The sequence below is a fragment of the Mustela nigripes genome, chromosome 5 (assembly GCF_022355385.1).
Source record: "Mustela nigripes isolate SB6536 chromosome 5, MUSNIG.SB6536, whole genome shotgun sequence".
In the NCBI taxonomy this organism is placed as follows: domain Eukaryota; kingdom Metazoa; phylum Chordata; class Mammalia; order Carnivora; family Mustelidae; genus Mustela; species Mustela nigripes.
The window spans coordinates 12,845,008-12,872,847 of NC_081561.1; the positions used below are offsets into that span (position 1 = coordinate 12,845,008).

The 27,840-nt window shown below is 46.3% G+C and overlaps 1 protein-coding gene across 9 annotated transcripts in view; it reads left to right on the forward strand.

Annotated features, from left to right (window-relative positions):
* Positions 1-27,840, forward strand: part of PHACTR1 (phosphatase and actin regulator 1) — a 553,099-nt gene that overhangs the window by 346,240 nt on the left and 179,019 nt on the right. For all 9 annotated transcript variants that reach the window (XM_059399448.1, XM_059399449.1, XM_059399454.1 and 6 more), the window contains one exon: positions 886-1,050. In XM_059399448.1, the coding sequence (XP_059255431.1) occupies positions 886-1,050 (165 nt within the window). The remainder of the gene's footprint in view (positions 1-885; positions 1,051-27,840) is intronic.

Below are 27,840 nucleotides of genomic sequence, written 5' to 3' on the forward strand. Positions count from 1 at the left end.
CTTTTTTCTAATTACCTCTGTCCTAAAAATTCAAATCCAGGTATATGTCCCTCACTGGGATATGTAAATTCTCACATAAGTGAGATAAGCGTTTGTTTGCTTACAAGTGATGAAAGAGGTCAGGGCGATTGTGACCTCTAAGGAAGGCTCCACCAGACGTGCTGAGTTTGAAGGTCTTCATGCCCTCACACATGGGGTTACTGGGATTAGTCCAGATGTGCCCTCAAGTCCCTTCCAGCTTCCAACTTCTAAGAATAATACTATTATTATAGCAAAATGACAGGAACAAGAAAACTTAGAGTTGTAAAGTCTCATGAAGGGTGAGCGATTCTAAAATCAGCCTCGGGTGGGGACACTCCCTCGACTGATTCGGGTGCTGCTTTGGGGCTGGGCAAAGCAGGAAGGAAAGTCGTGGGTGGTGGAGGCATTGGCTTTGGAACAGACAGTTGATAAATGTTTTCTCCCTCTTTTCTCAGCAGATGGTGGGGTAGTGATTGCATCTGCCAAGTCTTATCTGAGATCTCGCTGGACTACTAGTTACCCAGACGGTCACTTGACTCCTCTGATGCCCTCTTCCTGCCTCCCTGGGGAATCTTGATGTGTCAGGAGGGTTCTGTTCCTCCTTTTTGCTCTCCCCCTCAGGTCTAAGTTGAGGGCTGGGTACATGTGGGGTGCTCCGGGTCCGTAGGGTTTGGCTGACTGTCTCCAGGCTGTAGAACACGTTGGTGTGACTTCCATTCCAAAAGGCAAAAAAGAGAAATGGAACTTCGATCCTGTGGTTTCTGTGATCTGTAACCATGGAAAACGTCGGCCATCTGCGAGGATCCCATTTTAACACTTTTTTCCTCCCTCTCTCTTTCCACCTCTTTCTCGGGGGAAAAACAGCTGAGGAAGTGGAGAGGCTGGCGGCCATGCGTTCCGACTCCCTTGTCCCAGGCACACACACCCCTCCCATCCGGAGGAGAAGTAAGTTCGCCAACCTGGGAAGGATCTTCAAGCCTTGGAAGTGGAGAAAGAAGAAAAGCGAGAAGTTCAAGCACACATCCGCAGGTAAGATGATTGCTTCCCTCGTTCCTCTTTGGGAGCTGGTGGGCTTGAACTCTGTATGTTAATTAGAATTTAATTACTGTAAATGATCTGAACTGAAGTGGGGGGAATCGAGCCCGAGGATTGCTCTTGTGTCAAATAAATCTTGGGTGCACTTGAAAATGGCTTTCAGATCCCGCGTGTTTCCTTGTATCTCTGGCTTTTTGTTGTGTTTTGATCTGCCGCTTGTGTTCGATCTATAAATATCTGAGCTTAGAATTACACCTTTTCTGTGATTGAATGATTTTATTCCACCACTGACAACTCATTTCTTATTATTCAGCACCCCCCCCCCCCCCACTTCTTGGTGAAGATCAACACAGAGCAGAGAGTAAGTTAGATATGGTCTTTGGCAGAGGAGACGAGGTTATTCTATGGAGGAGAAATCCTGAATGAACGATTGTTGGACATGGCAGGAAGACGCTGCAGAATGAAATCTGAGCATCCCTGTAAGGGCAGGGACAATGCTACAGCTCATGGCTTACGTGGGCAGCAGAAGAATTGGAAGAAAGTCAGCCTAGCTGACGGGTGAAGAGCTTAGATTGTGGGGTCAGACTGTGTAGGTTCAAGTCCCAGCTCTGATACTTGGTAGTTATATGACCTTGCTCAGTTTTTTTTTAAATCTCTGTACCTCAGTTTTCCCATCTGTAAAATAGAGCTAAGAACAGTACAGGATTTAAAATTGTGAGTTTATGTGGCAGGCTGTGTGGATCTATTTTAAATGAGTAGGAGTGTGCAGAGGGAAGTGTATAAGGAAAGAGGTCTGATTTCCCTCTGTGGGGTTTGAGAGAAGATGATGGAATAGCGATGCAGATGCTTTTGGTTTGTTTTGTTCTGATTTGGCTCATTAAATGCTCAGGTCATTCCAGGCCTACACGCCAGGGCTTTCCTCTGCTCCGTCCTCTTTTTTTTTTTAAGATTTTGTTCATATTTGAGAGAGAGAGAGAGAGAGAGAGATCACAAGTAGGCAGAGAGTCAGGCAGAGAGAGGGGGAAGCAGGCTCCCTGCTGAGCAGAGATTCCTGATGCGGGGCTTGATCCCAGGACCCTGAGATCATGACCTAAGCCGAAGGCAGAGGCTTAACCCACTGAGCCACCCAGGCGCCCCTGCTCCGTCCTCTTTATCCTCGAAAACTCCAGCCGCCCTCTCTCCCCCTGAGAATCATCACCTCTTCTGTTTCTTGGTCCCTCCCCCCTTCTTCACGCCCAATTAACCATGAAGTAGGAGATGGGGCCGCTGGTTGTACCTGAATTTGAGTCCACAAATCTGGGAATTTTATTTTATTTTTCAAAAGATTGGCTTATTTGAGAGAGAGAGAAGGGGGAGGAGCAGAAGGAGAGAGACAAGGAGACTCCCCGACAAGCAGGGAGCCCCATGTGGAGCTCAATCCCAGGACCCTGGGATCATGACCTGAGCCAAAGGCAGATACGTAACTGACTGAGCCCCCCAGGCACCCCAAGATCTGGGAATTTTAGTGCTAATTGCTGTGGGGAATGAAAGTGAATAGCAAACATGGGAAAGCTGCAGAAAGTCTTGATATCTTAAATAGTTCTCATGGACACCGCCAGCTGATGTTTCCCGACTCTTCCTTTGCTGGAAGTCCCAGGGTCCTGTTGCTATAACCTGTTAAATCTTGAGATGGGAACACACCTCCAAATTCGAGAAATCTCAAAATTGTCATCCGGGGGACTGCATCCCTGCACCTGACTGCATTCTGCAGCCTCGAGGTCATTGTCCAGGTGTAATGCAACCTGCAGGCCTTCCATGTGTTTCTAGAAGCTGCAGAGATATTGACATGGGAACCAAACCTTAGAGGGATGACGGCTCTGTATACCCCCACCCGGAGTGAAACTACATCATTGTCTCCGGAGAAATGTTAAATATGTCCTTTCGACAAAGTGAGGTGTAAGACACTTGAAGAATGAAAAAAGGGGGTGTTCTGTGAACCCTGGAAGAAAGAACAAAGTTTCAGGGCGCCTGGCTGGCTCAGTCGTTTGAGCCTTGATTTCAGCTCAGGTCACGATCTCAGGGTGATGGGATTGAGCCCACGTCAGGCTCCAAGTTCAGCAGGGAGTCTGAGATTCTCTCCCTCTGCCCCTCACCGTACACGCTCTGTCTCCCTCCCTCCCACCCTCTCATAAGTCTTTAAAAAAAAAAAAAAAATTTCCATGAGGTCCCTAACGATGGTCTTCCTGACTCTGCTGTGGAAAATGGCTTATAATGACCCAAATACTTATTTAACTAATGGCTGTTCATCAGCATGAATCCGTGAACCATGGTGTGGCTGATGCCTTGCTCCCGGCTAATCAGGACCTTTTTCTGTCTGTTTGGGAAGACCTTGAGATAAAGCTCACATCCTTCTTGCCTGGGAAGATAAGTGTGCTGACTTCTTCTAGATGTTGGAAAACTAGTCCTTGGACAGATGCAAATGCAGGGTCATCAGACGACAAGTGGATTGTTAAGAGTTTAAACACTGATTTTCTTTCAAAGTCTTTGGGGAAAAAAATTAAAACATGTGACAGGCAAAGTTGCATTTTGAATCATTCTTATCGTTAACTATTCTTAGCAAGCTCTTGTGACCTCTTAGGCCTAACAGATTAATTCGGCAGTTGAATGTGATATTTGAATATAGATTTGGGATTTTTTTGTTGGTTTTTTTGTTTGTTTGTTTTTTGTATTTTTAAGGGACATTCAGCTCCTGAAGCAGAAAAGGTTGAGGATATACTATGGAATATCTTTATATACAGATAGATGGAGGGATGCTTGAACTTATTGAAACAATTGTTTTTTTTTTAAGAAGTCAATGGTTTGTACTAGAGTGTCCTTTGTATTTAACTGGATTCAGAATATTATTCCTTATTTTTAGAGAAACGTATGGTGCCAGTTCTTAGCCCAAAGGAGAAAAAAAATGGACAATGCAAGGGTGTTTGACATGATAAATTGTATATATATTCAAGTAAAACTTTGAAACTTTCCTATGCATTGATAAGAGGCAAATATTACATACACAAGAGGATTGTTTGATTATGGGGTTGTTCATGGTTGGCCAGTTTTAGCTGGTGTGCATATATCCATCTTCTCTGTGGGTGTAATGCCCTTTCACATGTAAAATAAGGTCCACAGTTTTAAATACAAAGACTGAGACCACGTATCCATTTCTAGTATGCGGTTGTAACTTCTTTTTAAACACATGAAAGGACAAACGCATGCTTGCCTGTTTGTGTTTCCACAGTGAGTTCCACTACAGTGCGCCATCATTAGCTAGTCCTGCAGTGTTCCTGTAACTCAAGTTACGGGTCAGGGCTGTCTGGGTATATACCACGTCTTCAGAGATACGCCCAGAAATACTGCTTCGTAAATTGCATAACAGTAAGCAAACTATGTGGGAAATTTATAATCTCCACGCGTCCCTCAGTTTTGGCATCAACAACTGTATGCGTTTTTCAACTCTCTCCCTATCCGTATCTTGGGCTGCTCATACAACCTTCCTATGCCAGGTCGAAGGCCAGTGTCCTGACAAGGCCTGCAGCAATAAGCCCCCGAGACTGAGCTCCAGATGGTGGCAATAACCCTGGAGGAGAAAACAGCCCCGCATCTCATCGTAGCCCTAGGGAAACAACAGTGATGTCTAGAAGGTAAAATAGCAGGTTCGCCAGGACGTGATCTTTACAAGCTCTCTGGCCTGCCCTCCGGGGCCGGGCCTGGGGCCTGCGAAACAGCCAGCCTGACACGCCCAGCTTCCTGCGTGGCATCGGCAGCACACCCCCACAGCTGCTCGGGGAACAAAGACAAATGATAACATCCCCTCCAAATTAGAACAGGCAGCGCCTCCCCAAAATAGTCCCCTGCAACCCTCTTCTCCAAATTCCTTGAAAATGAGGACTGTATTTATAGAAAAATAGAACTGGCAGGAATAAACCATGAAGATGCCACTGAGTTATGCTTTTATTTCCTCTTTGACAGAAAATCAGAAGCGGTAGGGGGTTGGCCCTGGAGATCTGCAACGTGCCAACATTCCCTTTGTGCTTCTAAACATTTCCGCATACCTAAAGCCATGAGCAACGCGATATTTTTAAAAATTTAAAAAAAAAAAAAAAAAAGCCTACCCATGCTGAAACTGGACCCGTTCTGAGGATGTATAACTGTGACCAAAACCAGACCTTGCTGGTGACCTTGTGGTGTGCACAGAGTAGTGGGGAGGCAGGCAATTAAAACACAAGAATACAGGCAGGATCACAATCGTGACAAGGGCAGTGATGGAAAGGTACTTGGAAAAATGAGGACACTAGATGCAGTCTGAGAGATCAGAGTAACGGTCCCGAGGAAGAGAAGTTTGAACTGAAGTCTGGCAGAGGAGTAAGCATATAGAAAATGAGCCCTCCAGGCAGTAAAACAGCTTGTGCAAAGGCCCTGTGGTAGGAAAAAATTAGGGATGAACAGGCTGGGAAGGCAAGGAAGCTAGCAGCTAGAGAGTGGAGAGTTGGACTATGGTATCAGCTGAGGCTGGAGAGGTCACCAAAGGCTGGACCCTCACTGGGCCTTCATTCTGCACAGCAGATTAGACAAGAGTATGAGTGATTCCAGGAAGACTGGTTAGGCCATATGCGGGTTATGGTGACTTGGACTAATATTTGCTGGTAGAAATGGATGCATTTGAGAGATGTTATAAGGAGTAAGTGAGAGGACTTAATGTCCAGTTGGGTTTAAGAGGGAGAGAGATAAGTGTCACATTTGACACTCTAGGGCTGGTTTACAGTATATGGTGCGGCCTTTCCTGAGATAAGCATTTTGGAAGAGTGGCGGGCTTGGGGGAGTCAGGGAAGGATGGGGTTGTGGGGGAGGGGTGAGGGGAGGGGAGAAATAATTTCCATTTCAGGTGTGGATTGGAGTTGATTTTGTGGTATCCAAAGCTGGGAGTTGAATATATGGGGTGCGAAAAAGGGGTCTGGACTGGGTGCATCGATCTTGGGTCTTTGTTTACCCACATTAGAGTGATGACCATGTAGGAATTGGGCTAGGGAACAAGTATAGAATGGAAAGAATGGAAAGAAAAGAGGAAGACTCTCATCACTAGAGACTAGACAGAGGAGGATAAACTCATAAAGGAGATCGAAAGGCAGTGACTTTTCCTGCATGATTTATTTCATTTAGCGTTATACACTCTGGTTCCTTCCGTGTTGCTGCAACATGGCAGGATCTCATTCTTTTTGTGGCTGAGTAATATTCCACGTTTTCTTTTTCCATTCACCTGTGGGTGGACACCTGGGCTGTTCTCATCATTTGGCTCTTGTGGATCCTGCTGCAATAAACTTAGAGGTGCATATATCTTTTCAACTTAGTGTTTTTATTTTCTTTGGGTAACTGCCCAGTAGTGGAATTGCAGGATCCCAGGGCAGTTCTATTTTTCATTTTTCGAGGAAGCTCCATGCTGTTTTCCACGGTGGCTGCTCCCACTTGCCTTCCCCCCCAGCAGTGCGTGAGGGGTATTTTTTTTTTCCTACATCCTCACTAATATGTGTTAACTTCTTGGGTTGGTTGATTGCTTTATTTTATCCCCTCTGGCAGGTGTAAAGTGATGTCTCGTGGTTTTGACTTGCATTTCCCTGGGGATTAATGTTGAGCCTCCTGTGTCTGTTCGTCATCTGTATGTCTTCTTTGGAAAGATGTCTACTCAGGCCCTCCACCCGTTTTTTGTTTTGTTGTTGTTGTTGTTGTTGTTGTTTTATTTGTCAGAGAGAGAGAGAGCAAGCACATGCAGACAGAATGGCAGGAAGAGACAGAGAGAGAAGCAGGCTCCCTGCCGAGCAAGGAGCCCGATGTGGGACTCGATCCCAGGAACGCTGGGATCATGACCTGAGCTGAAGGCAGCCGCTTAACCAACTGAGCCACCCAGGCGTCCCCTCCACCCGTTTTTTTAATTGATGGTCTCAAGGGGGTAGGTGGGGGGGGCGATGGGTGAAACAGGTGAAGGGGATTAAGAGAACACTCACCACGATGACCGCTGAGAAATGTGTAGAATTGTTGAATCCTTACATGCTATACCTACAAGTAGTAGAACACTATATTATTAATTATATTTCATTTAAAAAAAGAGAGAGAGAGAGAGAAAAAAGCAGTAGCCAGAGAGGTAGGAGGAACACGGGAAGAATGTCGTGCGATAGGAGCCAAGAAGGGAAAATGTTTCAGGGAGGGTGCGGCGAACCATGTTCAGTATGGAGAAGCCAAGTGCAATACAGAAAAACGATCCTTGGAGCTCACTGATGACTTAGCAGAAGCTGTCTGGTGGATTATTGGGGATCGATGCCAGATTAGCGTGGAGTGAGGAATTAGTAGGAAATGGGGGGAAATGGAAATAAGGTTTTGGAGGAGTGTGGCTGGGAAGTGGCGGAAAGATGCAAAATGGGATGGACGCTGGAGGAGGTAGGCGCGTCTCCAAGGACGTGTGCGTGTGCTTTGATCACAGGGGGCTGTCTGTGTGCCTTCTGACTTGTCATTGTCATCGTACGATGGAAGCAACAGAAGTTGTGACGGGCCAGGGTGAGGGATCCAGTAGAGAGGGAGAGTGGGAAGATCTATGAGAGGGGAGAGGGGGTAAGGTGCTGAGAAGCCAGGGGTGGGTGCGAGGTAAGACGCAGATAGTAGGGCTCATGTCAGAGAGGGAATGAAAGAGTTGGACAGCGGAGAGCCTGGCTGCAGGGAGAGGAAGAATCGGGTATGACTTTATCTGACAGCTAGCTGCGCTTTTCCACGTCGTAAGTCAGCTCATCGCTTGGTGGGGGGAGGCCAGGAGTGGGACCTGCAGAGCGAACCCAGTTTCAGATTGATGATTACGACACCACAGGGCACCTGCGACTTTTTCCAGTGGCCTCGGTCATCCCAGTATAACTCTGGATAAAGCAGACAGTTGGGTCCTATTGGCGGTGGGGGGGAAGGATTTGGCCAGATGGATTAAAAAGTGGGGGCGGGGGGCAGGGGAGCAGAGAAGGTTAGCACATTTGTATCCATTTCTTGGGGCTGGTGTAACCAATCCCCACAAATTTAGTGGCTTAAAACCATGGGAATTTATTCTCTGATGGTTCTGAAGGCCCAAAGCCCAGAATCAAGGTGTTGGCAGTGTTGGCTCCTCCCGGACCCTGAGGGGAAGTGTTTCGGAAGTCTCTCCTGATTCCTGGTGGCTGCTGGGCTATCCTTAGCATTCTTTGGCTTGTGGCTACAATGCTCTAATCTCAGCCTCTGTCTGCACGTGGCCTTTCCCTTGTGTCTCTCTATGTTGCCAGACTCCCTCTCCTTTCTCCGGTAAGGACAGTGCTCATTGGATGCAGGGTCTGCCCTATATCCAGGATCATCTTGTTCAGAGATCTTTCACTGAGTACATCTGCAAACACCTGATTTCCAAGTAAGGTCACACAGGTACGCTCTTAGGGCTTGAACTTATCCCTTTGTGGGGATACAGTTTAATCCACTACAATACTGACTTTAAATTGGATTTTAAAAAGGAAAGGTCCAGTGAATTGAGCACAATTAGAAAAGTCGATAGACTTGAGGTTCCAAAGGAGTCCAAGACTTTTAGAACCGTCGGCGGGTCTGGTAGCCAGAAGCAAGCTAGGGGTGCAGGGGGCACCTAGGAACATAGCCACGTGTCACATTAGTGATTTTCAAAGCAGAGACAAAACACAGACTACAACCATGGCAGTGGGTGGCTGAGGTAGAGAGAGAAGTTAGGAAATCACTAAAAACTGGTAAGCGATCCCATCCACGAACAGAGACACACGTGCCTTATTTGCCAAACTGTGTGCCGATTTCATTTGCTCTCTTCTGTCAAGAAACAAAAGGAACTCTTTGGTTTTATCATTTAACTCATTCCTGAATTAACATTTTCTTGGAAAGCTTCTCTATTTCCCTTTTCCAAATGGAGAGGTTCCCGTTCATCATGTCTTTAAAGTACCACTCCCCGTGTGATTCATAGAAAGTCACAGGTCACCTTTTGAACATTCACTCCAGCTGTTAGAACACCCCCCCTAATATCCTGGTGGGATAAGGGGACAGCTTTGAAATAGGACTCACTGATGACCTGTTCCCCTGGGACACGCCAGGGGACTCCTGAACCATGGCATTGGTTAGTGTCGGTAGATCGGTGTCAGCTCCACCTAACGGCCAGCAATCAAGAAAGGCCAGGCCTGAATACACTGGGGGGCTCCCCTCGTGTTCATGATGGGGTCCAGGAAATAGCCTGCGTGCTTTTGCCCAGCATTCTGTCCAGCGTGATACCAGTGTCATGGCATGTGTAGGCAGGACACGTACAGAAGCTCTCATGAGCCTAAGAGCGGGGAATGGAGCCCTGCTGCCCTTCTGCTCACCCCAGATATCCCAATGGAGATCTCCCAATGGGACGAGAGCCAACCCTGTGAACTAACCACTGTATCTAGTTGCCGGCTGCCCCTCTCCCTCAGGCCCAGACTCTGCTTCCTTCACTTCCTACATTGATGCACCCAGACTCACTAATGACTTGAGCAGCCACTCCTTTCTAGGAATGCCTTCCTGGGAAGCCCATGTCTCTGGAATTGTGGCTTTCCAAATAATTGTTGCATCTTGGTTAAGGGAAACTGTCTGTATTGGATTCTGCCTTTGGATGTGGTGTGATGGGCTTCGGAGCCCTTCAGAAAGAGCCCGCGGCTGATATCCAGGGTGGGTGGCTAGCATGCAAACCCCACATTGCCAGTTCCTCGCTACTAGGAACTCCTAGCATGTCCTGTGATGAGGGGAGGGTGTTATGCACTTCTTAGAGAAAGAGACACCCTGAGATTTTCAGGGAGGCTCATGTTGGCATCCTTTTGGATTGAAGGATTGAAGATCACTGTTGATAAGTGGAATCATTGCCTCTCTATCCAGCACAAGACCAGCTCTGCCCAGGGTAAAGGCCCTGAGGATCATCACTGGCACAGCTCTGGACCCAAAGTTTGTGTTTTTCCCACTCAGGCAGAGCGGTGAAATTGATTCATTGCAAACACTGGTGCTCGTGAACAGGCACGCGTGTACCTGAGAGGGCTGGTATGCGCCTCTGTGCCCTAACTCTAGTGTTGCCTTGGATTGGATTCCCCTTTTCAAACTAACAAAGTAATATTTTCTCCTTGGGCAGAACTTAGGTTTTCAAACCTCTATAAGCCACAGAATGTTCAGTAAGGACATCAGCTTGGCATGTCGTGTTCGTTCATGCACCAGGCACCGCCATTATCTCCAAAACTATAATGAGAATATCCATGGCTCCTGCCTCCCAGAGGTTATGGTCTTGAGGGCAAGATAGATAAAAAAGCCAGCAATTACAGTGAAGTATCCGTGATATTAGAGGAGACCCCCAGGGGCTCCAAGAACTCAAATTAGACAAACCCAATTGAGTTTACAGGTTAGCAGGAAAGACTCCCTAGAGAAGTGGATGTTTAACCAAGGTGTTAGGCAACGAACATGAGGGAGTCCTCTCTCCTGGTGGGAAGAACAGAGCCTAGGAGAGTCTGGAGAAGAGAGAAGGAGAGCTTGCCAATCCGCAGCTTAAAAGGAAGGCTGTGGTCTGAGGAGGATTGTTGGGGAAGAAACAGAGTAGTAAGAGTTGAAAAAGAAAAAGTAGGCAGGGATCTGCTCATTATGAAGGGCCTTACGAGGTCTGTTAGGGAGCCTGGACTTTATCCCAGTGCAGCATCCTATGGAAGCTGTCAGAAGATACTCCTTTTAAAAGATCATTCTTCCAGCACAGGAAAAGTTTGGAGTGTGACCAAACTTCATTTTCAAGTTTATAATCTAACCACGTCTGTGTATTTGTGGAATGAGAGAAAACTGGGATACAGTTTCGGGGACATCTTCTTGTGATCATGGAATCCAGTGGGATATTGAGTATTCCTGTTGATTTCATTCCCAAGGAAACTGTTGGTGGAAGGTAGTGGGTGGTTGACGACGATGCGGGGACAGATGATGATAGCGCAGACTAAAATAGTGACATCAGGCCATGAAGACTGAGAAATCTTTAGGAGACAGAATGAGCATAACTTGAATACAGATTGGTTGTGGAGGGTGAGAGAGAGGTAGAGAACCACTGAACAGGTAGTGGGTGGAGGTACCACTCACCCCATCAGGGACACTGAAGACAAGTGGGTTGGTGGAGGAAATGATTCATTTGGGGGTATGCTGGCTTTTCTGTGTTTCTGAGATGCCCCAGATATTGGTTGTAGAGAACTGGGATCAGGAAAGATCTGGCTGAAAATGCGGATCTGAACGTCGTGAGTGCCTGTGGGTTCATTTGAAGCCATGTGATGGAAACTCCAAGGAGAAAATATGAAGTGGAAAGCAAGCTATGGCCTCAGGAGCAGCACCTTGAGGACCACAGATCTCTAAGCTATGTGCCCAGGCAGTGGGGCCGTTTGGGAGACCAATTAGACTTACTAGAGAGCTAGGAAAGGGATGGGTGGGGTCACCTGTGCAGAACAGGAGAAAGTTCAGGAAAGGATATGGGTCCACTCTAGTGGGTCCTGATAGGATGGTAAGGAATTAAGACATAGCCCGTGTGTTTAGAGGCCACTCATCATTTGTGTCCTTAGGAGAACAGTTTTGGGGAAGCCTTCTGGCTGGGAATTAAGAAGCATATGAGGGCACCTGGGTGGCTCAGTGGGTTAAGCCGCTGCCTTCGGCTCAGGTCATGATCTCAGGGTCCTGGGATCGAGTCCTGCATCAGGCTCTCTGCTCAGCAGGGAACCTGCTTCCTCCTCTCTCTCTCTGCCTGCCTCTCTGCCTACTTGTGATCTCTGTCAAATAAATAAATAAAATCTTTAAAAAAAAAAAAAAAAGAAGAAGAAGCATATGATTGAGGTATGAAGGAGAGAAGAAGAAGTAGACTTCTTTTAAGAAGCTTGGCCAGGAGGGAGAAAGAAAGATGGTAGTGCCCAAAATGGGAACTGAGCTTGAGGGGAGGTGTTTTTTAAGATTGACTTGATTGTGTCAAGATGCAAAGTTTGCCTTAAGGTGGCTTTGGCATTCCAAGGGAAATAGAAGCAACAGCAGAGTGACTATGAAGCCAAATGAATATATTTCCACACATTTTTCCGTAATGACATTTCTTGCGACTAGGAAAAACAAACATGCAAATAATTGAGCACTATTTAGCATGCATCTGATTTTAATAAGGAGTCATCAAATCAAGCTGTCTAGCCTTCAGCATCTGGCTAGATCACACATTCTCTTTGGATAACTGGATCCTTCCGTTTCTTTTAAGAAAGAAGCCAAGCACAGACATGCAAAGAATATTCTTATTTGCATCTCCATCATGACCCTGGAAGGGAACATCTAGGGGTTGAAAGGCAAAGTAGACTTAATTGCCCAGTTTAAAAAAAAAAATGTCTGGTACAGCCTAAAGACTCTGGAAATCGGTACCTCCAGGGAGCTGAGATGGTGAATATGTCATTGTTTCCTCTCAGGGTGACCTTCCTCCATCACTATAACAGGCTATAACATCCTTAACAACAGAGACACTGCCTTTTCCCCCTTGTCTCCTGGGATTGAGCAAACACCTGACATAGTGGGTGCCTAGTAAGTTCATATGGAACTGAAAGTCAGAGAGACCAGCCAACTGTATGAGCTCCTCTGTTTCCCAAGATCTGAAAGCGGAGAAGTGAGGGCATTTACTGAAGCACAGAACACAAGGTCCCAACCTTCAAGAGACTTGCCATCTTTCATGATTGTTTTTCAATTTTTCAGAATTGTACACAAGTCTGGTTCCATGACATTGTGTGTTTAACTTCAGGTTATTGGGGCAGCACTGTCTTTTGGGGTTATCTCTTGCTCCGTAACAAAACACCGCCCAAGGTTGTAGTAGAGGAAGGCAACAATTTGATGGTCTTCTGTGACCTAATGATTGCCTGAGCTCAGCTGGGTGGTTCTTCAGCCAGTCTCTCTTGGGATCTCCTATGTCTGCAGACAGCTGGGGTTGGGGTCACCAGGAGGCTCCGTGTGGTGCAGGGCAAGCTGGACCCCTCCTTTCTTCCATGTATTCTCAGTACCATTCCATGTGGTCTCTCCAGCGGGATAGCTCGGGACCTCTAAGAGCTCAATGGGACAAGATGCCAGTTCTTTTAAGACTCAGTCCAGAATTGGCCCAGTATGTCATTCATGGTTTTCTCTTGGTTAAAAGAAGTCACGGGACCAGCCCAGACTTGTTTTGGGGGCAGACTAAACAAGGGTGTGTGCGCTAGGAGCATAGTTCATTGGGTACCATCTGTAGAAGCCAACTATACCATTGTTCAGGGTGTAACAAGGCTACAGGTGTGGCTCGTTCTCTGCTTTCCAGGTTGAATGTGCTTCACCAATTCTTTGTCGAGAATAACGATAACAGTCATTCTTATGCCTTCTGTGCATGTGAAATACACTTGACCCTTTCCGTGCCCTAATTAGGAACCCTCAATGCACAGCAGACCTCCACGCTATTGTTAACTTAATTTGGCAGGTGAAGAACCCAAGGTCTGAAGGGGCTAGATAATTTCTAGTTAGAAATGGCAGACCTGAAATTCGAACATCGCCTGTAGTCCTATCACTTGTATTGTGTTTCTGGTCCATGAGTATGGAGCCTCGTGATTCAGATGTTTTCACACCCATAGTCCGTCTGCACTTCACAGTGATGTCCTAGAACAGTTTCCTTTGCTGACACGTCCCTGTAAAGCCAGCTTGTGAAGGAAGAGAAGGTCATCGATGAACACTGACCCTGGAGGTCACAGTGTGAGTCCTTTTCGAATGCCCTTCAAGGCAGCGGCTAATAGCTTGCTCATCTCTTTGTGTGTCTCACGCTGTCTAGTTCAATGCCATGTCCATGGCACATGCTTTCCATGTATTGAATGGCCAAGAAACAGTAAACTGATACAGGCTCCGGACATATACCATTTGAAACCACTGCATTTGTCTATTCAGCAGAACATGATGTGTTCTGTGTGCTGTGTGGCGTCTTATGTGTGTAAGTTAGGCGAGCGGACAGTGATCACACAGGCCTCTGGAGTGGTTGCTGGATTTACAACTAGACGTTTGCAGCACAATTCTGAAAGGACATCAGCCTTACGGCGTTGATCATGAGATGTATGGTTGGCCCACCGACTTCGACTACAGGCAGAAGTTCGGTGTGGCAGGAGGTAGAGGACCGTGGCTGGAATACAGACCAAGCAGCCCACGTGCCATGTGACCTTGGGCAAGTTGTTTGTACTGTGTGTGCTCAGTCCCCTTGCCTAAAACAGGAATGAAACTGGCACCTCATAAAGTTGTGAGGATTGAAGAAGAATTTAGGGACGCTTGGGTGGCTCAGTTGATTAAGCGTCTGCCTTGGGCTCAGGTCATGATTTCAGGGTCCTGGGATCGAGCCCCGAATTGGGCTCCATGCTCAGCAGGGAGCCTGCTGCTCCCTCTGCTTACACTTTCTCTCTCTCTCCCTCTGACAAATAAAATCTTAAAAAAAAAGGAATTTTAGAAAGCTCTTAGAACAGTACCTCATGCATAATACATCATATATAAGCTTTATCTATCGTGACTCTTATTTATAGAAATGCGTTAAAAAATAAACATCGAGGGGTCCTGGGTGGCTCAGTTAGTTAAGCAACTGCCTTTGGCTCTGGTCATGATCCCAGGGTTCTGGGATCAAGCCCCACATCAGGCTTCTTGCTCAGTGGAGAGCCTGCTTCTCCCTTTCCCCCTGCCTGCCTCTACCCCTGCTTGTGCTCTCTCTCTGTGTCAAATAAACTCTTAAAAAAAAAAAAAAAAAGCCATCATAGAGTAAGGAAAGACTTATTTCATAGTCTTTGGGCATGATGTATGGATAAAGTGACAATTCTGATGAGCTTCTCTTCGATTTAGGTCCTGGGTGTAGGAGCCTGCTTTCAGACACATTGCATAATTGCACAGAGCTGGAGCTTATCCCACGTTTTCCTAGGTACCAATGAGTATTTCCTCCTCTCTATGAATTTACAAAGACGTGAACGAACACAATGGCTTCTGCGGAAATGCGCCATCCTGTTTCTCCTTTGGCAACCTCATCGGCAAAAAAAAAAAAAAATGAGTGATTTATAAAAAGGTGATCTTGGGCGGGGTGGAACAATGTGGGTGTAGTCTCCTTTGGAAAATCAGAGCTCTGTGGCCGGTCGGAATGGTCAAAACATAGAGAAAGCAGTAAACAAGATGACCATATGCTTTATTTTCCAAACCTGGCCGTTTCTGACCACACCGTGGGAGACCATCCCTTCCTGGAACGGGACAGGAAGCCTGAAACAGGCCTGTGCCGGGCAAAGAGGGGGCAGGGTCACCCTGTGCCACTCCGTAGAAGACCACCAGGCCAGAAGCCACAGTGAGGCAGTTCCATTCTACAAACTGAAAAAGGGTGCCGGTTAACTCACAAGAGAAAGTAGAAGGGATCGTTTGGAACCGAGACTCCTAAGAACACAAAAAGGCGCTCAACTGCCTGTCATTTCAGCCAAATGAAACGTGGTGGTTGGTTCCCGTAACAGCCTAGAAGAACTGAGTGTCTTGGTTCCCAGCCCTCAGTCTCTGTGTGTGTCTTCCCTCCCGCTGATCAGAAATTGATCAGAAATTCACTTCCTTCCGGTTGGAATTCATTCTATCGTCTTCAACACGTCTCTCACTCTCTGAGGTTCTGGCCCACGCCTGTCACCTGTCTGCAGGCCAGCAGACCCCATGTGTGTTTTTCCCCCGGCCTTATAGCCCTCCTATGCAACACCCTCTTCTTTCTTTCCTCCTCTTCCCTAACTCTACTCCTCCTCTCATTCTTTCCTCCGCTTTTCTTCTGAGAGCCCCTTGTTTATCCTCTCTGGAGTTCCGAAGTCTCCTGAGTTCATTAAGTTCCCAGATGTCTGCTGGCGGAACTCCACGGACCATAAGCAGAATTCCATTGAATTCAGAAATTCAGTTCTGTAAAGATCTCTACCCCGAGGCCAGTGCTCTATAGGACCTTCCCACCAGCACCCAAATAAGTACACCAAATGCCTCCTTTCCGCCCTCATAGGCTTCCCTTCCCAAAGCTCCCTGACGCTATGAAATGAATCCTCATTCACTCTGGGAACACCTCAGAATCATACCTCCGTTTTAGGTCCTTAACCAGTTCTGATTATAGACATGCCCTTTCCGTTCTCCACGACCATTTTAATACAGAAGTTCACCGGAGTCACCTGGGTTTCCCCAAAAATTTTGGGCCTTCTCCCTTTGCTTCACTGTAAGCATCATCCTAACACGCTGGCATGACTAATAACAGTGCTAATCACTGCCAGTCATGAATGGCCCATTGGTGGGCACTGAGTGATAAATACCGAAGTAGATACAATGTAGCTCTTACTGCCTCTCCGGTCTTTTTTTTTTTTTTTTTTTTTAAGATTTATTTATTTCTTGGACAGACAGAGATCTCAAGTAGGCAGAGAGGCAGACGGGGAGGTGGGGAAGCAGGCTCCCCGCTGAGTAGAGAGCCTGATGCGGGACTCCATCCCAGGATCCTGAGATCATGACCTGAGCCAAAGGCAGAGGCTTTAACCCGTTGAGCCACCCAGGCGCCCCTGCCTCTCCAGTCTTATAAGTCCATCACTGCTAACATCTGTTTCATAGAGGAGGCTAATGAGACTTAGGAAGGGTGAATAACTAGCCAAGGATCACTTGGCTGCTTAATGGTAAAACCCTAGAGGACTCGAATGCAAGCCTCTGTCTTACTTCAAAGTCTCCTGGGCTTTGCTTGGAAATGTCACTGTTCCACGTGACTTGAAAGCCTAAAGAGTGAAAAGGTTAAGACGTATGTATATCTAGGTTAGGCAGCTGTTAAACACACTTGAATCCAGTGTGATTCTCCGTAAGAAACAAATTAATTCTGGAAATAAGACTTGATGATTTCAGCGAGTAACGCCGGCATTCCCGAAGCCAATGAAAATACCTACATAATGTATGTTAACTTGTCTCTTTAAAAAATGAGTTCTTATGCTCGGTTGATTTCCTTGTTGGTTTCCTTGTTAAGTTGTGGAAGTTACAGGGAAGATGTGAGGCAATTAAAATTTGGGACTTGACAAAAGAAATCATCAAGTAACCTTAATAGGAGAAGTAGACCGTGAGCCAACACATGAATCAAATGGTTTTTTGAAGGTCAGTTTTAAAGGTCTGCCTCCTCCTTTTTGTAAGCCCAAGGGAGAGTGGGATCAGGGGCAGTGTGTGAATATGAAATGTGTGAGATATTAATGAAATCACACGGATGAAAGAAAGTGTTGTGTTCCACGCACCTGCCCAGAGGGGCAGTTTGACCTAGAGGAGGAGGACGGAGGTGCTGACCCCAAAATGCCTGGGGGGACCTTCGCTCTAAACACAGTGAGTTCTAATGAAGCGGCATTGTGAGGGGTCTTTGTGGGGACGTCAGGGAGCAGGGCTCCTGATGGTCAGACTCAGATGCAATTTTGGCATAGAAGACTGTTGTAATGTTTCGTCTATTTTTGTCCTCAAGCGAGTGTGAGTTTCTGAAGAGGATAAATGTCTCCTCTGTGGCATAGCAACATTTCTGTGTCCACAGAAAAGCTGCTCCATTCCACCTCGCTCGGCTTAAACTTCCCTAGCTTCTGGGGAGCTGTGAGATGCTCGGAGATTGTGGGAAGCTGCTTGCTACTGCTGCAAAGCGTTGTCAGAGAAGCCCCTGGAAAGGGCTGATAAACGCTTCTCGGCACACAGGAAAGGGTCGTTTAAGGCGTGGTTAGAGCACCATGCTAATTACATTTCCAGGCATTTCTGTGAAGATTGTATGAAGCAGCTGGGAACTGTAATATTCTACAACCTCATTTTACAATACTCTGTCCCTGTAGAGAAGAAAAAAAAAGTTATACCATTTATCCACCATAGCACAAAACTCTATGTCACGCATGGACAACTGGAAAGATTCACTACCGGAAGATCTGTCATTACCATGAGGAGTAATTCTCACCTGCCTCGTGATTGACTGAAACAGCATTCGATAGGTCTGGATCATGTAGATGTTTACCGGGAGTCTGGTGATCATGTGCCTTCCCACACAGCCAGAGTCACACTGGTTTGTAGTGGAAAGGCTAGTGGACTCTTGTCTGTTAAATTCCAATCCTGGGAGGCACACCTGGGTGGCTCAGTAGGTTAGGCAGCTGCCTTCAGCTCAGGTCATGATCTCAGGATCCTGGGATGGAGCCCCACATTGGGCTCCCTGCTCAGCGGGGCGTCTGCTTCTCCCTCTTCCTCTGCCAGCAGCTCCCCATGCTTGTGCTCTCTCTCTGTCAGATAAATAAATAAAATCTTAATAAAAATAAACAAATCCTAATCATAATATATCATGAAGTCTCTCTAAATAGAAAATTCACCCTTCATCCTGACACCCTCACAAATGACAATCCTTTATGCCTATTCCCTTGCATCCTTTCGTAATCATTTTACGTAGAGGAAAGCAAAACATGCATATCATTTATCTCCCTCTTAATTTTTTAGTGCAGCGGTACATTGTAGTAGAATGCTTGGCTCCTAGTCAGCCGAGTCCCCTGCCTGTAACACATTCCAGGGGGTGCGTGCGGTTATAAATAGCCTGCCGCTAACATCTGTGTACTAGCGTTTCCTTCTACGTACTTTTTTCTTTAGGCTAGAGACTGATTCAGAAGCACACCGGGGGTGAATATCTTCGTTTAGCCCCTGCTTTCCAGAAAGGCTGTGATGTGATCGGTAGTAAGGACTTCACGCTCCTGGGATTGCACAGTGAAACGTGGGGTTAAGTTATAAATGTGGTCAGCGAGAAATCAAGCAGGGAAGAGGGGGACTCTTTCTAGGATATGCCAACATTGGACAGTCTGTCTAGATTGGCCTCAGCGAAATCATGACTGTTGGCCTCTATTTGGACAGATTTCTCCTGTTGTGGCTTATTTTAAACTCCCAGTGTGAATGTTGCAGCCCACATGTAGTCTGTTTTTCCCCATCAAAATACCTGTACTGTAGGGAGAACTTTAGTAAGAGCCAGCGAGAAGAGAACTGGATGTCATTCCAGTATAAACCAGCAGAAAGCACAAAAGACATTATTTACAGATGGTCCCTGATCATAGGATTGACAAGAACAAAATTAAATACTTGAAGAAACAGTTGAATGTTTCATGATAGCTCTTTAGTTAAGGAGAATTATATGAAAATTGGAATTTCTTCAATTAGTAAAATTTTTTAAAAGATTTTTATTTGAGAGAGAGAGAGCAAGAGAGAACATGAGCAGGGAGGATTTCCGGTTGCCCCCCCCCCCCCCCCCGGGCCGCTACTTTGCCTTGGGCTACTGGCTGCGCTGGCCTGGCCGGGAGCAGCCCCCAGGTGATGCTACTTGCCACCTACTTTCTGGAACTGTCTCTGCTGGAGGCCGAGGCTGCAGGATGGGAGCCCGGCTCCAGCCTCCAGCCCTCGCTTTACAGCCCCGCAGAGCTGCGCCCGCGCTGCGCTCCGAGGCCTGCTCCTGGCCGTGCCGACATCTTTCTCAAATACGCGCGGCCCCAGTGCCAGGGCACCAGCCTCGCCGCCGCCCGCCTGCTCCGCCGCCCCCAGCCCGAGCCTCCCTGAGCTCGGGGACCCCAGCAAAAAAAACTGTCCGTGTGTATCCGTTTTCCACGTCAGTAAAGGAGGTGTGTGGGGTTTTGTTTTGTTTAAAAAAAGAGAGAGAGAGAGAGAGGGAGGGAGAAGCAGGCTCCCCACTGAGCAAGGAGCCTAATGCGGGACTTGATCCTAGGACTCTGGAATCATGATCTGAGCTGAAGGCAGGCGCTCAATGGACAGAGCCACCAGGTGCCCCTCGTCGGTGAATATTACATGAAAAGTGGAATTTCTTCAATTAGTCATCGAATCTTTATTGAAGAAGACAGAGTGAGGGCTGGAAGCCATAAGGAACAGCCACAGTCAGGGCATGGACCATCAATGTTGAGGCAAAGGTAGCAACCATATGAGGGGAGGTTTAGAAGGGACTAGGTCACAGCCCCTTTTTGTCCGTATCCGGGCTGCCAGACGGTATCCTACAGACAGAGGGTCACCCATAAAAGTTTTAAGCAGGAAAGTAGCAGAGATCCTATTTTGAATTCAAAAATAAATTGGGCAAAGGACATGAACTAGCAAACTGAAGAACACACATGTCCCATAAATATAAAAAAAGATCTCACCCTCACTCATACTTAAACACAAATTGAAACTAGTGAGATACTGCTTTTCATGTTCTACTTTGGCAAAAGTAAAAGAAATTGATCACTATACTGTGTCAGCTAGTAAGTAGAGGAGGAAACAGCTGCTTTCATATGATGTTGGTGGAAGGGTGAATGAATGCAAGCTGTTTTAGAGGACAATTTTGGCAAGAGTAACCAAAAAAAATCTTAAGATTTAATTTTTTTTTAAAAGCTGGCCATTTTTTTAAAAAGATATTTATTTATTTATTTATTTATTTATTTTTATTTTTAAAGATTTTTATTTATTTGACAGAGATCACAAGTAGGCAGAGAGGCCGGCAGGGGTACGGGGAAGCAGGCTCCTTGCTGAGCAGAGAGCCCAATGCGGGGCTCGATCCCAGGACCCTGGGATCATGACCTGAACTGAAGGCAGAGGCTTTAACCCACTCAGCCACCCAGGCGCCCCAAAGATTTTTATTTTTAAGTAATCTGTAAACCCAACATGGGGCTTCAACTCACAACCCTGAAATCAAGAATCACACGTTCCACTGACTGAACAAGCCAGGCACCCCACGAGTAACCAAAAAAGTTTTTTTTTTTATGATTTTATTTATTTTAGAGCGTGCACATATATGGGCAGCGGGGGAGGGGCAGAGGGAGAGAGAGAATCTCCAGCCGACTCTGCACTGAGCAAGGAGCCCAGCACAGGGCCCCGATCCCACGACCCTGAGACAGGACCTGAGCTGAAATCAAGACTCAGAGGCTTAGTTGACTGAGCCATCCACCAAAATTTTAAAAGCCCTTACCTTTGACTTTGCAATTCATCAACGTAGCAATGGACAGGAAGGCAAGGAAAGATTCTAGAACAGGAAAAGATGCTGCAGAGTTAGAGACCCGAAGAAGGGCATGCCCGGAAGTCATAAATTTCCAGTAATTTAACCTACATGTATGTGTGCAGAATTATAGTAAGATAGATGTGCGAGGTTGCTTTTTACAGATTGTTTATAATATTAGAAAACTGGAAACAAGACAAATGACATCAGTTGGGACTGGTTACATAAATCATGGTCTTTCTACACAATGGAGTACCAACAGAGCCACAAAAACACAAGGTAGATTTATATCTCCAGATATTGAGAGAACTTTAAGATGTACAGCTTTATGCATGTCTGTTTATTTCTTGACTTCGACATTCCCCCTTATTTTATTTTTATTTTTTTATTAAATATTTTATTTATTTATTTGAGAGAAAACACAAGCAGGGGGTAGGATCAGAAGGAGAGGGACAAGCAGCCTCTCAGCGGAGCAGGAAGCCCAATGGGAGGCTTGATCCTAGGGACCCTGAGATCAAGACCCAAGCTGAACGCAGGCACTTAACCAACTGAGCCACCCAGGCACTCCCCACCCCTTATTTTTTTAAACAAAAATTGTATATATTTAAGGTATGCAACATGATGGCTTGATATATATATATATATGTATATATATATATATGTAGTAAAATAATTATTCTAGTCAAACCAGTTAATGTATCTGCCCACATACCATTTTATGTGTGTGATGAGAACACCTGAAATCTCTTAGCAAATCTCCAATACTCCAAACAGTGTTATTAACCAAAGGACAGATTGTATATACACCTCTTGGTTTCTGAGTAAAAAAAAAAAAATTTTTCGCAAAAATGTAGAAGAAATATTTAAGAGTATAGTGGTTTATATTTATTAAATATACTCCTATATTTAAGAGTATAGGGAGTAGAACTGGATAGTAGACAAAGGAGGAAGGCTTGGCATTTCATCATATTCCTTTTTTTGTGGCTGAAGGATTGCTATAGGTATTTGTTGCTTTTATACAAAATAATCAGAAGAAACGTTCTCCCATACATACATACTTTCTCCCATACAGACATGCCATGTGTGGATTATAGCCACAAGTGATCTTTGCCTAATTTAATGTTAGTGTACCAACACATGTATTATTTATGTGTCATTCACTCACCCAGGCTTTTCTCATTTATTAACTCTTGTTAATCATCACAAATCCATGTAATGCAGGAGCTATTTTATTCCCATTTTGCAGATGAGGGAACGGAGACACAAGAGAGGGTTAGCAATTTGCCCTGAGATCACACTGCTATAAAAAGGCAACGCCAAGATTTGAACTCTAGAAGCCTGATGTTTGCCAGCACCAAAACAGAAAGCTGTGTCCTAGAGTAAGGTCTTGGGAAAAATCCATATACCGTTACTTGTTACTGATTTGAATTTCTTTTTTGTTAGTCACCAAATGGTTTTCGTAACAGGCTGACATGGTTTCTGGTCTCTGCTCCAACAGGCACCTCTTTTTCAGATGCAGAAATTGTCTAGCCTTCATCTGTCCACAATGAGACCATTTATAAAAGGTGGGAACTGGCTCTTAAATAAGCTCCTCTTTTTTCTTTACTAACCCCAGTTCTGCTTTCTGAACAGAAAATCGAGAGTTATCCTTTCCAGGCGTGCTGTGAGCCCAGTAGTGTCTGGCCAGCACACATTCGTATCTGTCTTCTGTCCTCCAAAGCTGTGGGCTCCCAGCCTGGGCTGCCTGCCTGCCCCATAGCAGAGCACTTTATAGCTCAAGGTCATATGCCAAGGGAGCTTTCTGCTCGCTGACTCCCTACATCAAGCTTAGAAAACAAAATACCGCTAAGTCAAGCTAGATCCAAGGCCGGGGTGGCTATCTGAATGCAGCTAAGAATTTCACTGTTTTCAGATTCATGTCAGAGAAATAATAGTGTTTGATCAGATAAACCGTCTTAGCAATGGAGTATTTGGAGAGAAGACAAAAAAAAAAAAAACACCATAAAGGAGCATCTCTTTCTGTCTGATGCTACTTTAGTGGCTCACAGTGCCCCATTGTTTAGCTCAGGTTTCTCTGGCAAATTCTTTTGTTCAACACATGCTTACCCAGATCTGCGAAAGAACAATGAGAGCTAAATAAGACAGAGTCTGCCCACACTGAAACAGACTAATGGAAGAAATCAACCTGGCAGGCGGTAATTACAAGGCTGTGAGATAAGAGATCGGGAGGTAGACACAGGGTGCTTTGGAAGCACATAAGGAGTGAGGCCTTGATTGTCTGAATTTGGTCCTGACTGTGAATTACCGCACAGAGAAAATGACCGCAAGTCTCTGCTGGGAAATACAGGCCCCTCCCCTGCGCATGCATGGCTCGGAGACCCGCGGGGCTCCCAGGAAGACCAGCACCCATGGTTGTATGAAGACACGGGGTCGGATGCAGCCCGCTGGGGTGTTCACGCCTTCCAGCGGTTCCACATTCAGTCTTCCGCTAGCTCTGTGAGCATCACATTGTATTTCCTCAATGTTAAGCCCCGAAGCAGGCCCTTGGACACAAAGATGAGAAATAGAGTCATGGTGCCTGGGTGGCTCAGTTGGTGAGGCCTCCTGCTCTTGATTTTGGCACAGGTTGTGATCTCAGGGTGGTGAGATCGAGCCCTGTATGGGGCTCTGCGGTGCACATGGAGGCTGTTTGAGATTCTGTCTCCTCTTCCTCTGCCCTACCCCACCTCTCTTTCCTACTCTCTTAAAAAAAAAAAAAAAGAAAGATTGATTGATTCAGTACCCCCTCCCCTTGGAGACTTGAGTCTGGACCATTGGGGGCAGGAGCAGAGCAGAAGAGCAAAGAAAACACTGTGAGGTTCTGAGGGGCCTTTGGAACTCACGTTCAAGGTCAGCAAGGGAGGAGAGACAGGAAGGAATGTGGCAAAGGTACGGATTGAAGGAGAAGCATGTCCACAAGAAACTATGAAAGAAACCTCAGTAGCTTAAGGGTGGATTCACGTAGATGTTCTGAGAGATGTTCTGAGAGGTCGCAGAACACTGCTATGTCCCTCAGCTTCCACAAAAGTGACTGTAAAAACAGTAGCAGATGAGAACCGTTGCAAGCCTCACCTGCCACGTACCTTTCTAAATACGGTTGGTGCACTGCCTTGTTTAATTTTCACCATAGACACATGGGATTTTGCTTGTGTGGAAACTGCAAGTGCAGAGAAGTTCGAGATCTTGCCAATGTCCCCTCGTCGCAAGTAAGGGAGCCGCTGGGTTGGATCTGGTGCATTGCGCAGCAGAGCTCCCAACTCAACCACAGCATCACATCTACGGTCCTTCAACCATAAAAGGTTGACACATATGGTTAGGGGAGAGGCTATTCTCCCCATAGAGCAAATGGGACAAACAGAGCACCAAGGCGGGAAATCAGAAGTGTGTTCTAGAAGTTTGGAGCATGGGTTAATAGTAGGCAAGTGACGGGATATGAGGATGAGATCGTGGAAAGCAGTGAAGACTGCAGAGTTGGACTTTTCTTCCCTTGGAGCCTTCTGACAAAGGAGGGGACATCATCACAGCTGGCCTTTGGGTGACTCATGGGCAGTTCCAGATAGAACTGATGGGAGCAGTGGAGAGCCTGGCAGGGGGAAGCTAGTTCGAAGGCTCTTGTAACCATCTAGCAAGAGATAATTGGAGCTGCAGGGGGTGGTAGCATCGGGAACGAAAAGGAGGAGAGAGAGAGAGATGAGAGACATGGAAAAGGTAGAGGTGACAGGACCCAGGAGATGAGATTTGGGGCGAAGGAGAAAGCAAAGATAACTCCGAGATGTTGACCCTGGGTGACCCACGATGGATGGTGCTTTTGTAACAGGAGTGGGTAAGAATTGAATGTAGGAGATGAGAAGAGAGAAGGCATTTGTTTTTGACAGAGCCTTCATGACCAGAGCGTATCCAGAAAGTTCTTGTCATGCGATGGAGGGGAGGCCCTCTGCTGGGAGTGCAGGCCACCCAGGCTGGGTTCTGTCTTGTCTTGAGAAGAAGGGGGACAGGGAACCGTCTTAACCCTGTGAGTCAGTTGTAGTTGTTTTCTCCGGCTGCCATAATCAAGTATCACAAACTGAGAAGCTTGAATACAAGATGTAACCCTTCACAGTTCTGGAGGCTGGGAGCCAGAGATCCAGCTATCGGTGGGGTGGGTTCCTTCCGAGAGCTCAGGGAGAGTCTGTTTCATGCCTCTCGCCCAGCTTCCGGTCATTCGCTGATAACCTTTGCCCCTCCTTGGCTGGTAGATCCGTTACCCCCATCTCTGCCTCAACTTCACACACGGCATTTTCCCTGTATGAGTACCTGTGTCCAAACTTCCTGTCTTGATAAGGACTCTGGTCATATTGATCTAGAGGTCCATCCTGCCTCTAATGTGACCTCATCCTAATCAAAATAATTACATCTTTAATGGCCTCGTTCCAAATTAAGTCACCTTTAGAGATGGTGGGAGTTAGGACTTCAACGTGTGAATTTGTGGAGGTGGGGAATATAATTCAATCCATAACAGGGAATAAAGATAGCCAGATTTTTCTTCTTGGGCATCTTCCAGAGGTTTGTGAGCAAGCCATGATTGGCCTAAAGGATTTTACCACATCTGTAAGGGTTGAGGTCTGTTACAACTCATTAATTTGCAAACCTTAATTAGCAAAAGAATGCCAGTAACTTCTCCCAAATACTACTCCAGAGAAAGTCGCTGCCTAACCAGGAGCTATTGGGGGATGGCGGGGGTGGGGGGGATGTATTGCTAGAGAGCTCTCCCTTTGAAATAGCTGTTTGAGAGAAAGAACAGGTGCAGACCAGAGCCAGAGCTGGGAATCCCCAGGATATTCAGGTATAAATAGAGTCCCACATTCAGTTCCCCCAAAGGGAGGGACTGGTGCCCGTTTTGTCCTGCTTTGGACATCAAGCTTTGTCAATAAAAATAGTTCACAATTTGAACTGAATTTTTTTTCTTCTTGGAAAATGAATTCTACGAGATTGTGGGAGAGAGAGACAAGCCTCTGAAAATCTTTGTTGGAAAGGTATCTGATTTTTTTTTTTTTTTCAGATTCACCCTCCTCCTCATAGGCTTATGGGCTCTTACACCCAAGTCAGATCAGGGAAAAACACATCTGGGTCAAAACGCAGAGTCCTTCTCTAGGAAGAGGAAATGTCAGCTCCGAGAGACCTGAGCCGCCTATGCAGATGGCTGTAGGTATGGGGCAGCCCAGAGATGGGCAGATGCCCATGAATGAATCACAGAGAGCCCTGTCCTGGGTGTTTATAATTCAGATCCAGTGCTTCCCGAAATCGCTTTTCGGTGGTTTTCCATTTCTGTGTGGGTAAATTTACATTTACACCCCATTTATATGGTTTGCCAGAGCTTGAGGCTGATAGCTTAAACTTTTCCCTTCACTTCCAATTTTCATTGCCCTCCCAATCTCTGTAGCCCTGAAAACGAGCTTTTCTGAGCTCCTCATTAATTTTTCACTCCTCTCCCTGCGGGAGAACGCACAGATGCCCAGCACTAGATTGCAGGCCAAAGAACGCTTGGCAAGCACCCGCCGCCCCCAGCAGTAGATTTCAGAAACATGCCTCCAGGGATTTTGACAAGCGAAGTGCCCAGGGCCTGCTCGCACTGTAATTACGGGGTTCCCATTAGACCTTGAGAAAGTCGTACCGCGTCCCAGTATCAGGGTGTGCCGTGCTTTGCTCCTTCTGTTTTTAACTGGGTTTCACATTAGGGGTAGCAGTGCGCTACACTAGCAAGATCACTGGTCTAGCTACCACTAGGTGTGTGACCATAGACAAGTGAGTTCACCTCTCTGAACCTTATCTTTTCATCTTTAAAACAGGAGGCTTAGACGATACCAACTCCAAGAGTCTGTTATATCGAACACCCCTCTCATTTTGACAGCGGACAGGCATTCTTTTCAACAAGTGTAAAGAAAAGCCATTGAATGGGGTTCCCTCTGTGTCCCTGTTTCTGTGGCCAAGAGCAGGATCTATATGTTGGAAGGCTAAAAAATTCACTCCCACCCAGCTTCATGTAAGACACATGGCCCGAAGAAATATTCCCAGGGGAACAGCTCCATTGTCTGGTCTCAGTCATGACATGGGAGACCATCTCCTGGCCTTTGCCGCCTTCCTTCCCACATACAGCCATCATTCCTGATTAAAACTTCCCTTAAGAAATGCATCCAGTCTTCTAAAAAGTTATTTCAAGTGCTGGAGTTTGGGGTTCAGTAGGACAAGCGTGGGCCGGAGACCTCTGCAACGAGCCTAGAGTCTCCGTGTGCTTGAACTTGCTCAGCTGGCACAATTAACCCTGCTGAAATTTTTACCCAAATGTCTTTATTGGAAGTGGGGTGTCTGCAGGGTCTCACACGGATCAGGATTTCAGGATGCCGAATTAAATCCGTGGTTCACGTGATTTCCTTCTGCAGAATCCTCTAAAATGAATTCACCTTCTGAATATGTAGGTGTTCTTCCAAGAACTGATCGTTCAAATGCTCAGTGAATAAAATAGGATAAAAGCTGATGTCCATCATCCTGCACGACGTATATCTGATGTCCAGAAGCAATTATCCTGGGAACAAACTCTTGACCAGGCACCAGGGCTGCTGTCTGTGAAAGCTGAATTCCCTTCCATTGTCCTTGAGGACGATAAACAATGTCACTAAAAGGACACTGTAAGAAGCAAACCTGGTGCGAAAGAAGAGGAGGAA